Consider the following 15,401-nt stretch of genomic DNA (forward strand, 5'->3'; position numbering starts at 1 on the left):
TTTTCCCTTGCTGTTCTCACAGAGAGAAAATTGTAGCGATGTAGACTGTGCTGCATTCGCTGTCATCACAACATCATACATTCAGAATCATTAGGAGCAGTTAGTGTTTTATGTTTCATTATTTTAAGTCTTTTCTTTTTAGGGACCAATATTATATTTAAGAACCATTTGGGGACCATTACAATGTATTAGGGACCCATATCATAAGAAAATGACTAAGTAAAATGACGTGATCTCAGCTGTGTTTTGGTTTGCTGTTGGTGCTTTTGTTGTTCACTGAAGTCCTCTGAAAGTGGTGCCAACAATATTATTATCGTTTGGCACTGACATTGTTGTGCCCCCTGAATTGGAAAGATATTTACAGCCATCTATTTATAGTCATCAAAATAGTTATTGTTCTGAAGTTGACAGCCAAGAAAAAAATTCATAATAACAGGCTGAGGTTGACCACCATGTTGGAGGAGCATGACTCCTACGTAGCCTCATGCTGACTTGTAAAATAGATCTGCATTTTTCTTTTTTTTTTTTATTAAAGAAACACTAACAGTAAAATTCTGGGCCAATACTAATATTGATATGTTAAAGAGATTAATTTGGCTGATAGCTTGTATTTTTATTATATTAATTTATTATTTCTTTTTTTTTTTTTTTTTTTTTGGTAATTTATTTTGCCAATAATACCTTTGAAAATGTTAAAAAAAGATAATAATTAAGGATGCATGAATGAAGTCTTACGCACCTTTTTTTTGTGTAGAAAATAATTTGACTGTGAGGAGGAACAATGACATCTGTTAGCAGACTGGAATTACAGCAGCTGTTTCTTAATTTGACTGAAGCATTTGGACAAAAATCTGAAATTTGTGAATTATAAATCATTGAAAGCTACATATTCATACACAGATTTGAGGTTATACACAAACTTTAGCTTCTATTCCTTTTTGTAAAGCAATAAATGTAAATACTAGAAAAAAAATATGAAGCCCCATGTTCATGGCCGCACTCCATTATTAACCCAAAGTGAGAGAAAAAACTGTTCAGCACAACTTTGAGTCAGATTTGGTGACTATACTTTTCAGGCCAACAAAACAACAAGTAACATGAGAACAGAACATTAATCATTGTCAGGGGTCATACCCATCACAAAACAATACAATATCTAGATTACAAACAAGCATTATTTAAGATGTTAAATAAAGAGCATAAAGATTGTGATTTTTCATGCTTTTGTATAAGTTTGATAATATGCAAATATAAACAAAAGGAAAATAAGAGGTTAATTTTAACAACTAAATTTATAAATATATAAAAACTTGGCCAAACTGATGAAGCATTGAAATAGTTTTTGAAGCACCAGTGAAGTCTATTGTCTTCTGTCATCAGTCACATGAACGTTGTCCCTTCATGCAAGCTCCAACAAATGTCGACACATTCTGGTTAATTCAACTCACAGAAGATTCAGAGCTCTTATTGTTTTATTTGCCCATCTCTAAGAGTATTAACTGAGTAGTTTGAAAGTACAGTATTGGTATTATTCTGAATATGCACAAATTCTTCCATATAAATGGATCAAAAAGCTGTTGAATATCTGCCATGTTAGACTGATATATCTGCTTTATTCTTCTTTCCATCCATGGCTTGTTGTTCCTGTCAGTTTAAGCCTGCGTGTAGATGCTTTGGTTAGTAAACCTGGGCTAATAAAAGAAAGGTTGTGCTCACTCTTGCAGCTCCAAGCACAGCAAACCTAGGAAAGACGAGTATCCACAAGTGGGATGTTAACATCAGAGTTGGGACTGATAGATTGCCACAGAGACATTTGAAGGATAATAAAATGATGATAAAATATTTTCCTCTGGTAAACAAAAGCCTGGTGATTTTTTTTTTTTTTTTAATCCAGTGTAAAAGGGGCTACAAGTTTCATTTATGTAAATGTTCATGGTGGAAAACTGTTGTGTAGTAGCCGTCAGGGTAAAAAGCTGATTATCCATGGATGCATCAATATTCATAATGTGCTAAATGACAGTATCTTAGCCCAAAAATGCAGATTTGTCATTTGTTTTGCAGGCAAAATTAGCTTTATGATAATATTCCTTTTTTATGTGGTGCATATACTGTAATATTAAAATAAATAAATAAATAAAAAAAAGCTTTGGGGATCAATAGGCTTCTGCTGTCTCGTCCCAAACCACTTAAGTTCTTGATGTTCAGTGAAACCTTGAAGCAATGATACTGTACACTGATTATTTTGGCTTCATTTACCTAATGTTTACATCCACAGGCTGCACATTTATATTCCATGAACAGTGTTGGAGTATGTGCAAGTAATGCATTTTGCTCAAGGGCATATGGAGGATTAAACATGTGACCTTTTAGTTATCAGCCATAGTTTCGAAACCACTTGCCCTTACAGGCATCTTTCATTCATTTTGTCCTCACAAAACTGCCTTAAGAGGATAAGAGATTGTTTCATTTCCATTTTTATGCAGCTGGATGATCCCACACAGACCTGTGATTATTAAGCAAGAGGTTTTGTGTCTTGTTTAAATACTTCAGCAACACACATTTAATCTTCATTGTTGGATCTCAGGGTGAGATTGGCTATGTCCCCTAAAGGAAGAAAAGAAGAATATTTAGACTAATCGTGCATTTTTATGTTCTAATAAATTGTAAAAAAAAAAAACATCCATTACTTGTTCCCAGAGGCCATGATGATGAGTTCACTTTAGGAAGAGTAAAAAATAAACACAAAACACTTACAGGTTTTACTCCTACATAACAATGGGAACACACATCTTAATGTTGGAGAAGCTGAAAGCAAATATTCCTTTGTAATTTTTTTCTTCTTTGTATTCTCTCATTTTTTTTTCAAAGTAGACATTTTTACATAAAGTAGAAGCAAGGTTGTACTAATAGCTTGGAGTCTATTTTTGTTGCTGCATTAATGGGCCACAGCCATTACAAATGGGCCATCATGATTAATTATAACTGCTGACTCACTGATTTATCACTATTCACGGTCTTGCTGATTACTGTGATTAAACTGTTACCGCTGCTGCTGTGTTATATGACCAAGTCTGGCTTTACTTGTGTGTTACCATGAAATAAACACTTTCAAGTTAATTTTAAGTTTTTTTTTTCCTTGAAAGATTCTGAAAACACTGCATCAGGTGTTCATCCAAAACAAGCTGAATTTCAGACAATCTGAGTTATAATATTTGTTTTATTTATTAATTAAAGTTAATAATATGGTGGAAATTGGATGGACATGCATAGAGATAGTTGTTGGTAATATTTTAAAGGAGAATAATTTTTCATTATTTAAAATTCCTGGGGTTTAATTTGACTTAAGTTTTTCTCAAATGGATGGATCACTATGAGAGATGTACAATGTTGGATTTTTGCAAGGATCTGGTATTCTACTATTTTCCAACTTACTTTGTTGCAGTTTTATTGCAACTATATATGGATCCGTCATTAAATTAATTTTGATATTTTCCATGCATTGGCATCTCTCTTAATGTAAGAATGTAGCCAACTTTTTAGCTTTGATGGTTGGATCAGTTTTATTACCATGTTTACAATGTTAAGGGCTGGTTGCAGCGACCAAGCTAAGAAACTAGAAAAAAATCAGTTGTGCTGCAAACATTGTCATATGTCACTGACCTCATACTTCCATGCGTCTTTTATGTTGCCATGGTTGTTAAGTCAATTCATCCACTAGTGGGCAGTGCTGAGTTCAGCGTTCACTTCTTTGTTTTGATGTCAGTTTCAGATTCTGGTTAGTGGCGGTAATGCAGCACTATAAAGTTGTTTGCAACCATCCAACATTCCTGACACACTCACACAACCTTTCTTCAAAAGCGCCTGCCATCCCTACAGTTGTTTTCCTCGTCTATCTTCTGTTCCTCTTCTTCTCTGGTTTGTTCCATTTGCTGGTCATGTGTTAGCTATACCGATCAACCCTGTGGTTTCTGTGTTGCAATGGATCTGCTAGCCTCCCTTAAACAGACCAAATTATGTCCGTAAACAACACAGGAGATGGATGAACTTGTCCAACCGTCTTCTGTCTTCTGCGTCCAGTATAAATGGGCCTTTAAAAATGATCTGTCGCAGGGTCTTCTCCATGTATAAGATCTACTTTTGAATGTTGAGTTCCAGTGACAGACTGGCCTTTGCTGTGATTTGTTCAGTGACATTTAAGCTTATTTTTACTTTTTTTTATTTGTTTTCGGGGGAAGCTTTCACTTTGCACTGCCTTGCTTCATCTCCAAGATCATTAATTCCACTAATGAACAAACCTCCCTAAAAGGCATTTCAGCCAGTAATAGGGCATCGTTATTATTAGAACTGTTATTTCTTCCTTTTAATCAACAACATAAAGAATTACAGCTAACAAGCAGAAGCTATTTCAGGGGAAAAAGTAGGTAACTGAGCTTCTTTTGTGCTGCTATTGAGAAGGAGTCAGAGGGGCAACAGGAGGAAAAAAGAAAAATGGTTGTTTTTGCTTCCTTCAGTGGTGTATTGATTGATGCATCAACTGATACCCTGTTGTGTTTGCTGCCCTCCTGCCTGCTTCTCTGCCTGTCTGCCTGTTTCTGCCACCTGCTACCAAAGGAGGAAAGATTCTCCATCTGCCCCTGGATCTCTATCATTCGCTCTCTGTGTGCCTTTTGCTCACTGCTTTATTGTCCTCATCATCTTTTCTTTTATTTCTCACTTTGCTCACTCTGTCACTCTGTTATCTGATTTTATCACAGTATTTTTTTTTATCTCCTGTCACACCCCCACCTTTCTTTTCTCTTGCTTAGATACACACTTACATATTCTCCTCTGTTCCACGAGTGAATGTGAGGAGGTGCCTGCTCCCCCATATGGCCTGTCAGCTTACACCATTGAGAGTGTGGGCGGTGTATTGCATTTCTAACAGCATAGTGTAAAAAAAAAGGGAGAGAAATCATATGTCAAATTGTAGTGAAACAGCCTGTAAAGAAGACATTTGGAAAATGTCATTGAACTTGTTATGCACAAAGCGGCCATAGATAATTAAACAGGAATGCATTTTGTGGAAAATACCATGTAGTGAACTGTTCCAGATCCAGAGTCAGTTAGAGGAAATAAGCTGGTGGTGTGTGTGTGTGTGTGTGTGTGTGTGTTTTGAAAGATATGAAGAAACGCAAAACAGTAGGTAGATGCTTAATCTGCACAGAAGAGATGAGCAAACTGGAGAACAGATAACAATCATAATAGATCTTTTATAATCTGGTTAGATTGTTTTTGTCCATAGTACACAGCTGTCTAGCTGCATGTTTCAGTGATGCAAGAACAAAGGATGGCAAAGATAAAGAGCATCAGTTTGGTCATTATACTCCTAATATTTAAAGTTGACTAAAGGAGAGAAAACTTACCTCAATTTTCACGCAATAGGCCACATATTATCACCTCCAGTCTTTTATTTGTGAAAATTTATTTGAGTAATTCCTTTTTCTCAGTCCTTGAATTACTTTTGTGACTGTTTTGACCATGATAATGGCTCCAAAACAAAATAAACCATGAATATAACTACAGTATGGATCTGTGTGACCAAACAAGCAATAAACATGCTTGAAGGACATTCCAAGAAAAGAGGAAACCAGAAAACTTCCCTTGCTTACAAATGCTGTATTTATATGCTGCAATCTCTATGAAGAGTACATGTGGGCAACAGTGTGAATCCACAGTGGGTCTGGAGTGCTGGTAAAATATGCTTTTGATATGCTTTTCTTTTATCAATGTGAATAAAATCAAGAAATTTTTGGTCAATTTTTGGTGGATTTATGAGAAGGATTAACACCCAGAGGCCACAGTTACCTGCCATTCATTCGGTCCAACTTTTACTTCTGAAGCCAAACCTTGTTCTGATCATACTGTTCTGATTTGAGATTGCAACAACATGCTGTGCTTCTGCCTACATCCAGGACAAACTCTTATCTGTGGCACACAGTGAACAACACAGACCTTGTGTTAGTGATGATAGTGGTGTTGGATGGCACATAATGCTGTTAATAGTGTAGCAGTCATATGTACTGTATTATAGAAAAAGTTGGCTGATGATGTGAAAAAAATACATTAATCTGTTATTTTGTATTCAGATGTATTTTGTTTTTGCACCCCATAGATTTGCCTGCAGATTCAGGGCTTTATCATATCATATAGAAAAATTATAGTAGGCCAGAAAATACAAGTATATTTCCACATCAAGCAGGGAACAGTTCTTCATCCCTGAGCTGTACTCGTACCCTCATGACCTTCTAAGGTTTACAGCTGAGTTCAGCCAGATTAGGAATAATAGAGAACGATCAGGACAGATTTTTAATAGATTTATTTAGCATATGGCCATAGCGGCATCAATAGTGATTTTAGAACAATTATTTCTACTATTAAGAGGAGAATAAGTTTTTGTCTGAACAGCTGCTCTGACTTCTGTGGCTGTGTCGAATCTGCAGTTAAAGTGTGACTAAACGTTAAGGTTTAATCCCTCTATTCTGTTTCACACATGTGCCATGCCTTAACTTCAAGGCTAGAGTAACCCAATATTTTCTTCCATAGGAAGTAATTTGATCCAGTCAGTTATCTGCTGAATAAGTATTACAAACACTACAAATGGGGGGGAGATGGTTTGAATTTTCTCCATTTTAGCTGCACACAAAAGTGCAAATCTCTTCAGTCGTTTGCAGCTTGAGTTTGCATTTCATGTGTCAAAGCAGAAGTCCACAAGCATGAAATACTCTGTGATACGAGGAGCCTTACTGTAATCCATTTCTTTAATAAGACGTTTCATTTGCATTACTACTCAGAAATTTTAAAAAGCGGTCGGGTGGGTCTTAATCAGTCATTTCACGTCTGTTGCAGCTCCTGAAAGCAGCTCACCCTGACTTTAGATGTGTCCTCTTAATGTATAGCAGTGTGCAATGCAGGGACATGTAATTTAGCAGGCGTGTCAGCAGCAACCAAGGGTGAGAGTCGTGTCCCCCAGTTGACACCGAGTAAACAGTCACTTAGCTTACGTGTCCCTGTCCTTCCACATAACCCTGATGGAGACTGATGATCACACTCGTGTAATGGCTCTGACGTGTCGCTGTGACAGATTGTGTGACAGAGCAGTGATCAAGAATGGTTTTAGCCTCAGTCAATAATTGAAATCTGGAAATTAGAAATATTCATCCAGTATAAGAGATTATACTGTTTAGCCTGCTTGCTGTGATAAATCTGATGTTACTTCATCTTTTTTTCCCTTCACAGCCACATGCATTCAATACACACATACCTCATGCTATCCTTTGTACTTGATTTGCATAATTCTAATTAAATGCTCACTCAGAAGCACCCAAACACAGCGGCAAGTAGAAAGTAGGGAGAAACATACCCTTTTGTATGTTAATATACTTTCAAACAGCATTGTCTTGCCTGCTAGGGGAATCAATATTTCACACCAACATCTGTATGTTTTAGTCAACTTGCAGAAATATATATTATTTCCATCATTTTAGATTAGCTCTGTTACTGCTGAGTGTTAAGCATTTTTTACGCAATGTAATTATTTTGATTCTGTGCAAGTGAGCATCTAAATGTATGCTGGTAACATTTCATAGCTTGTTGTAGTGAAAACAGACTAGAATATTTAATTTTGGCAGATTTTGGATGTGTTTAACTCGACCAACACTTGCACAGTTAGAAAATCCCATCAGAATTTTGTTAAAACATTTAGAAAATAGATGAAAATCTAAACGGTTTCTTATGCTGACAAATAAGTACAAGCTTTTTGACTGATTTAGAAATAATATTTCTACTCTCAGCTCTTCATGGATTCGTCAACTTCTCACCTAAAATTAAAGATTAATCCTGGTTTTTCATCAAAGAAAAAACTATGCTTGAATCCAGGTTATATTTGTCCATGCTATTTCCCAAAGTGCATGACCTTAAGTGATGATAGGGACGTCCCCAAACTTAAGCTCATTTAAAAGCCTTATGGCTCAGTTTCCTTTTTCCTGTAAGACGTGGTACAGCAACCATTTCTCAGCCACCATAGTGTGGTTAAACAAAAACAATCTAACAGAAAAAAATAGGAGAAATGTTTATTCTGATTTAGTTTCCTCTTACAGAAAAAAAAACAAACAAAAAAAACCAACAACAAACAAACAAAAAAAAACCCCCAAAAAACAAAAAACAACAACAACAACAACAACAACAAAAAACCCATGAATTTCACATGTTTTCCACGTAGGATTTACATGACTATCTTTGTGTTTCACATGGAATTTTACCTGGGTTTCACATGTGATAGCATGAGTTTCACACCTTATTAGCATTAAAATGTTCCAAAACTACTGGTATGGTCTGTATTTATATAGCGCTTTACATCACAATTACCCATTCACACACACATTCTGATGGCGTCATGTTTCACATGTGTTCCACATGTCACATGTTATTTAACATGTAAAAAAAAACAACAAAAAAAAAAACAAAAAACAAAAAAAACATGTGACCACATGTGCAAAAGCTGTGTAGTTTTCAGATGGAGATTTGGGTTTAAATCTAATTAGCATGAAAATATTCCAAACCCACATGTTTTCCATGTGCAAAATATGCTTCACATGTATTCTATACATTTCACATGTTATAATAAATAAATTGGCAGATTGCCAGATTTTCTCCGCTAACTCGGCATCCATCTTACATCCTACCTGTACAGTGGTGATAGTTTGATGTTGAGTCTTGTTTTAAATCTTGCTCTGCCCCTTTTTCTCTCTTTCTCTTCCTTTCTTCCCTGATAATGTGTTCTTATATGCGAATCAGCCACTGTGTGGATTCAAGGCAGCCAATGTGTTGATATCTATTTGCTGGCGTGTGATGCAGTGCGTATTGTGAAACTCAGTTGTAAAGTGATGCAGCGTATTGGTAGAAAGTTCGGTTTCTCGGCCTTGGGACGCTGCTTGGCAACGACAGCTCCAGCAGCTCATGAGCTTTTTCTTTTTTAGAGGATGACTTGTCGTGTTATGTTTATTTGCACCTAAAAACAACGTGTTTGTAGCAGTGTCACAACGTGAGTCCGTCGTCATGTATCTCAACGAACACCTTGCCTCGAGGAGCTGTTGACCTCAGTCAGCAGTGTCTTATCATTTATTATGACAACACACAGTCACACATACACACTAGTACACACACCTCATCTTTCTCTCCCTTCCCATATATAATCCACTTCCTCCATTATTGCTCTGGTACACTCACATATACACACTCATAATGACCATCTGTTTGTGCCCCCCCTCCCCAGGTGACAATTCTGATTATCCTGGCCTTGGCCTTCCTTGCCTGCATTGTGTTCTTGGTGGTTTATAAAGCCTTCACTTACGACCACGCCTGCCCAGATGGATTCATTTATAAGGTAAGACCCTTTTAGAGAGATTTGTTTTGCAGCTTTTACAGCACCTGTCTACCCACAGCTCCGGTAAATAAAGTGTTAATAGAGGAACTGAATTGTATAATTGGACAAAATATAGCATCTTCCAAGTAAACATGAAGCTTAGGTTTATTTTATTACTGAGTCTGATGTTTCTCTTTTCAGTATGATGAGCATCTTCCCCTTTTTATATTTCCATCATTTCATGCGAGGGATGGGTGCAGGTTCTAGTTCCTTCTTTCACTGAACTAATGTCTGAGACTGTTAATAGCAAACTACAAAATGTTCTTCCTAAAGATTTGACAATAATAAATGATGAACACAGTTTGTCACTACCTAAAATCTTATATGATCAGATGTCTTAAACTCTGTGGCTAATCAGTACATAAATAAAAATTTTATTGGCTGTTTTTTATTTAAAAAGGTTCAGAACTATGTCAGTGTCGGAGTCTAAAGTTCCCATGAAATGTTTCTTCGTTTATTCAGCATTTTTATACATTTGCTCTGATTGGCTCCAGTAACCTGATTGGGCATTTTTCACTGTTTTATATGAGCTCTTCTAAATTTCAAAATAATAATAAAATAAAATGTTTAATTAGGAACGAAATATGTACTTAACCTCATGTCTCATAATTAACATTTTTTAGTCTTTTTTACAGGAAATGACAAACTCTAAACTACCTGATTGATTAGGTGTCCCATCATTAAATCTAATCCTTTTAATCCAGTTACTTTCAACAGTAAATACAACTCAAGTCATGTAATAGTGCATGAAGAAGTGATTCCATTGTCATTGTTAAGATGTGGGTGAAGGTACTCATGTTGCATAAAGCTATCATAAATGAGTTAATTGTAAAGGTCTTCTTAGGTCTTTTGTTTGGTAAATTATTTATTTTTTTTATTTTTTTTTTTTTACCATTTAATTAATCCATGAAAACATTGCTGCCAAATTGTTCTTGAGGAAGGCACTGAATCATTTCTGCCCTTTACGGTCTCCTTCTTTACTTTCTCACCTTTCTAAATAAAGAAGTAAAGGTGAGTGCAGTCTCCTATGAGAAAAGAAAATATAACATACTGCTGGCGTACTTCTGTTTTCAGAGGTCATGTAACAGGAGGAGGCTAATGAAGTATAATAAGCAATCATCAATCAATGGAAATGAATGTTTCTTTTTGCGTGGAATCATTTGTAATTTCATGCAACTCAAAAGCAAAAAAAAGAGACTCTGAGGTCTGCTGTCAGAGGTTATTGGTTTTATATGGAGACATTAGAAAAATAATCCTTATTTCCTGTCTTTCAATAATTACCACATCACGATTTACTGCTGATACGTATGGCAGAGGTGATAAAAGGAAAAGACTCCCAGAACCATCTTTATCCAACAATCTGCTGTGCAGAAACCCACTGTGCTGCTGTTGTACAGTGTATGAATAGATGCAGACAAATCCTTCTCTGGTTTGCACTGCATTGTACTTTTAAGATTCACTGCACCTTGTAAGAGGTCACCTTGCGAGTCTGTTTTCCTTGACAAGTCTACTTTTTACAGTAGAATAAATCAGGTTTCAGGCTCCCATAACCTCTGCAAGGAGCTCCAGTTGCAATCTATAACAACTACATGGTTTAAAATAACAGGTTGGTCAAAATAATCTTTAATTCTGTTCCAAAAAAAAAAAAAAAAAAATCTAAATTAGCTGATTAATGATTACTTCATTCACAATCAACAAGATTAATATGCTTGGGACCAGTCTTTTTGTTTAAAACAAATCTACTTTTAAGGTGGAATAAATCAAGTTTCAGGCTCCCATAACCTCTGCAGGAGCTCCAGCTGCAGTCTTCAGAGGTATTATTAGCAGTGTCACATGCACAAAAGGTGCTAACAGCAGCACACCTATGCACACTTTCTCGCAAAATATCAAATACAAGCACATATACACAAGAATGTAAGCACACACACATTCAAAACAGTTTCAAACTTGTTTTTTTCCATCATAGTTTAACCTCATACGAGTCCATTTTCCACTGTTATGATCCCTCACAGAGCTGTGCATGATGTGTTGGCGTGATTAAATTAAACAAACACTTTTTCTTCTAATCAAATTTAATTTTATATTTTTCAGGCTGTAAATTTTAGGAAAAAAAAACTTTATATTTCAGTTAAATAAACCAGCAGCTATATCAAGTGCACTTTACCACTGCTGGGTCTGACCCCCTTTTGCTTTCAGAACTGCTTCAGTTCTTGGTGTCATAGATCCAACAAGGAAACATTCCTCAGAGATTTTGCTCCATATTGACATGACAGCATCACACAGATGCTGCAAATTTGTCGGCTGCGCATCCATGATGAGAATCTCTCATCAAACCACATCCCAAAGCTGCTCTATTGGATTGAGATCTGGTGGCTGTGGAGGCCATCAGAGTACAGTGAACTCGTCATGTTCAAAAAACCAGTTTGAGATGATCTGAGATTTGTGACATGATGCATTATTCTGCTGGAAGAAGCCTGTGATTATAAAGGGATGGACATGGTCAGCATCAATACTTAGGTGGGCTGTGGTGTCTAAACCATGCTCCAAGAGAATGACTTCCACACTATCACACCACCAACTGCCAGAACTGTTAATATAAGGCAGGATGGATCCATGCTTTCACTCTGTTTCCACCAAATTCTGACCCTAAACAAAATAGAAACAGGAAACAGTTTTCTAATCTTCTTTGTCCAATGTTGGTCAGCCTGTGCGAACTGAAGCCTTGGTTTCCTGTTGGAGTGGTCCCGGTGTGGTTCTTCTGCTGCTGTAGCTCATCTGCTGCATCAAAATGATGTGACTGGTTAGCGAGTCATTTATTTGACAACCTGGTAACTCAGTTTCTAAATAGCAAAATTCTTCATTTTCTCTATAATAACTGCATTTTAAAAGAGCCAATTTGTGAAAATTAACTTTAATTGTGTTCCAAAAAATTTAATTAGCTGATGAAAGCTAATTTTTTTTAGATTTTGTGTCTAAGTTGATGGGCCTCTGCTAGAGAGATTTACATAACTTCAGGTCAGATTGTTCTAATTTACTGTCCTTCTGTGTGATTATGAAATAAGTTTGTCAAAATTGTGTTTGAATAGTCTGGAAAAGTATAAAATCCTGCAAGGATCAGGCAAATCGGTTCACAACCATAAAAAACATGATATCTTTGTTCTTTGTTTGCTAGCTGTGTGACTGATAGGCCAGAGCCACAATAAAAATACAAAATGGTAAAACCCCAGTAGCAAGAAGGAAAAGCACTCAGCTGCAGTCAAACTCTGATAATGGTACACCTTGTTGTACTGTTGTATTGATATGTGGCTCCTTTATTTTGTACCTTTGAACGTAACTGTTGTAAAAAAAGTCAGGGTATAATGTTTACTACTTCCACCAAGTCTGTCTGTCAGCAACAAAACCCTAAAAGTTATGAAAGGATTTTGATTCTGAAATATTTTTGTTTAATCTAATTTGAATTTGTGGTTAAAATCGGTTTTGTTGGTTGTAATAAATTCAGTGAGTGTTCTCAGCTAAGTTATTTTCATTTATCATTTAAAGACAGACCTGCCTTTTGCAGGGAGACACCAGCTGAGACTAATAAAAATGGCAGTTTGATTAAGCGGTGATGGTGGGTCTTGAAGCCAGACCAGTTGAGAACCACTGTACTAAAATAAATGCCACACATTAAGATACTCAACCACTTTAATGTCCAGCTTTAAAAGCTCCCTCCTGAAAGTACCTAACATCTCAGGGAGTACTAGGATGCCATCTGAGGGTTAAAAATTAAACTTAATGATGCTACTTGTAACACATTTTAAAAGAAAGTAATTATCAAATCATCCTCGCTTTTCTTCTTGCTCCCTCACAGCACAAGCGGTGTATCCCCGCCTCTCTTGAGGCTTATTATGCCGCCCAAGATGCCAACTCCAGGGGCCGCTTCTACACAGTTATCAGCCACTACAGCATGGCCAAGCAGACCACCTCGCACTCCGTCTCCCCCTGGCTGCCTGGAGGGGCAGCGGGGCATGAAGCTAAACCTCCGAACGGCGAAAGCCACTGAGTTGGCTTAGTAGTTATGGGATGTAAACACATCCAGACACTTGCAGACTGAGACTAAAGAAAAACAAACAGTACTTATAGACAAAGGTAGAAAAAGACACAGACATGGACAAGATGGTGATTATTTAGAATAACAGACAAAAGAAACACAACTATAAATATAATATAGAGTGAAAACAAGCATGCAAACATTAAAAAACACAAGCACATGCTAAGTCATACTCTAAATATGTTTTTGCTAATTGGTATGCTCATTCTCTTGTAGAGTGGCATCATATTCTTTTTCCCTTGGGGGATTATCATCCTCTGCTGGCTCACACTCATCGCCATGTTTACCCCTTTCATCTAATTTATAAGTCATTGACTGCCACAACATAATTATTTTTTACTGTATGGAGGTTTTGTAAGTGTTTGCAACTCTTTGTACAAAGGCACCTGTAACTAAATTCCACGCTTCCTTCTAGTGCGATCCTGTCTAGCAGCCATCTATTTTATATGTATACTGTAGTGTGCATTCATTTCTTTCTTGCTTATTTATATATGTTTGTACGCATTTACTCAGACCATGTAACCTCATTAATACCTGCCAAATCTTACCCACACAGGTCACTCAAGTCCATTTTTTACCTATGTAATACATTTTTAGCAAAACCTTTTCTCTCTGAGGCCAAAACCCATTTTGACTGAATGAATTAGTCCATCATTGCTGTTTGATAGCTCTAATAAAATTACATTGTCAGTGTGGTGTATCATCTGTTTTAAATCCTGAAATCCTTCCGTGACCCCAAGCTGTACATGCAGTTGTGCATTCAGGCTAGTTATATGTGTATGCATTGTAGTAGCAAGTTTTCTTTATTTTTCAAAAATAAACCTCCAATTCTCTTCCTAATTGCTTCAAATGCCGGTCTTGTAGCTTCATTAAACTCAGTGTTAAAGATGGACACGGAAACAATGTGCACATCTCCGTCTTTTGCCAAAACTCTTACTTACCACTTACTTACTTTTTACAATATACTGTTACTGTTCAAAGATGGGCTTCAACTGCAGCCGAATTTTGTTTGTGCACTGTTTATCTTCTTCTTCTTCTTCTTTTTTTTTTTTTTTTGTAACGTTGGATCTGTTGTAGAGAGCGCTTCAATGAGATATTGTGATGTTGTTAGTTGTATTGATACCTGGTGTAATTTATCAATGTGAAACCTTGTCCCTGCTCTCTTGGTTTGAATTCCAAATAAAAACAAGCTGTCACCTGTGCTGAGTGTCTGTCAGTCCCTTTTCACCCCTGTGTTTTTGAAGCAAACTGTGTCTAATGTTAGCAAGTATGTCAGGAAATACAAATGACAGACATATTTAATATGATGGATGAATAAACTCACAATTCAATACATTTTTTCTTATTTAAAAACATCAAGGACCTTAAGTAAAATTAAAAAATAGCTGGAAAGTGGACTATTTTTTAGTGTCTAAAGTGTAAAGTTTCATTTTGGAATTACCCAACCCATGTTCAACAATCTCACTATTCAAAATAGTTTATAAGTGCAGTCATCCCATTAGTAATGCAAGTCAGTCAGGAAGGGGAGAAAAACACCATCTCATGCTGAGCAGAATCAGCTGTGTAACGTAGCAGCGATGATTGTGTTAAAGCATAACAATCTGATCTTTTAGTGTCATAAAAATACATTTAACATTACTAGTTAATTGTGTTAGGCAAATCTGTGCACTAGGAACAACTTATTTGGCATAAAACCAAAGTATTTTTAAACTAAAATCATACCAGTTTTATAATGTGCTCATGGCCATGTTCTCCACACTTAAACTCATATACTGAAAGTATTTTTCTTTCTCTTTGTTCCAAGAATTGGTGGCTTTTAATTCAAACACTGTCCTAATGTACTAGTTTTTC

General features: G+C 36.3%; 1 protein-coding gene across 1 annotated transcript in view; it reads left to right on the top strand.

Moving 5' to 3' along the window:
- nsg2 (neuronal vesicle trafficking associated 2) overlaps nucleotides 1–14,751 on the top strand; it is a 50,947-nt gene extending 36,196 nt beyond the window's left edge. Inside the window, exons 4-5 of the mRNA XM_042008939.1 lie at nucleotides 9,311–9,421; nucleotides 13,311–14,751. Coding sequence (XP_041864873.1) covers nucleotides 9,311–9,421; nucleotides 13,311–13,502 — 303 coding nt within the window. The 3' untranslated portion in view covers nucleotides 13,503–14,751. The remainder of the gene's footprint in view (nucleotides 1–9,310; nucleotides 9,422–13,310) is intronic.
- Nucleotides 14,752–15,401: the final 650 nt, after the last annotated feature.

This window comes from Melanotaenia boesemani, chromosome 15 (genome assembly GCF_017639745.1).
Source record: "Melanotaenia boesemani isolate fMelBoe1 chromosome 15, fMelBoe1.pri, whole genome shotgun sequence".
NCBI classification, from domain to species: Eukaryota; Metazoa; Chordata; class Actinopteri; order Atheriniformes; family Melanotaeniidae; genus Melanotaenia; species Melanotaenia boesemani.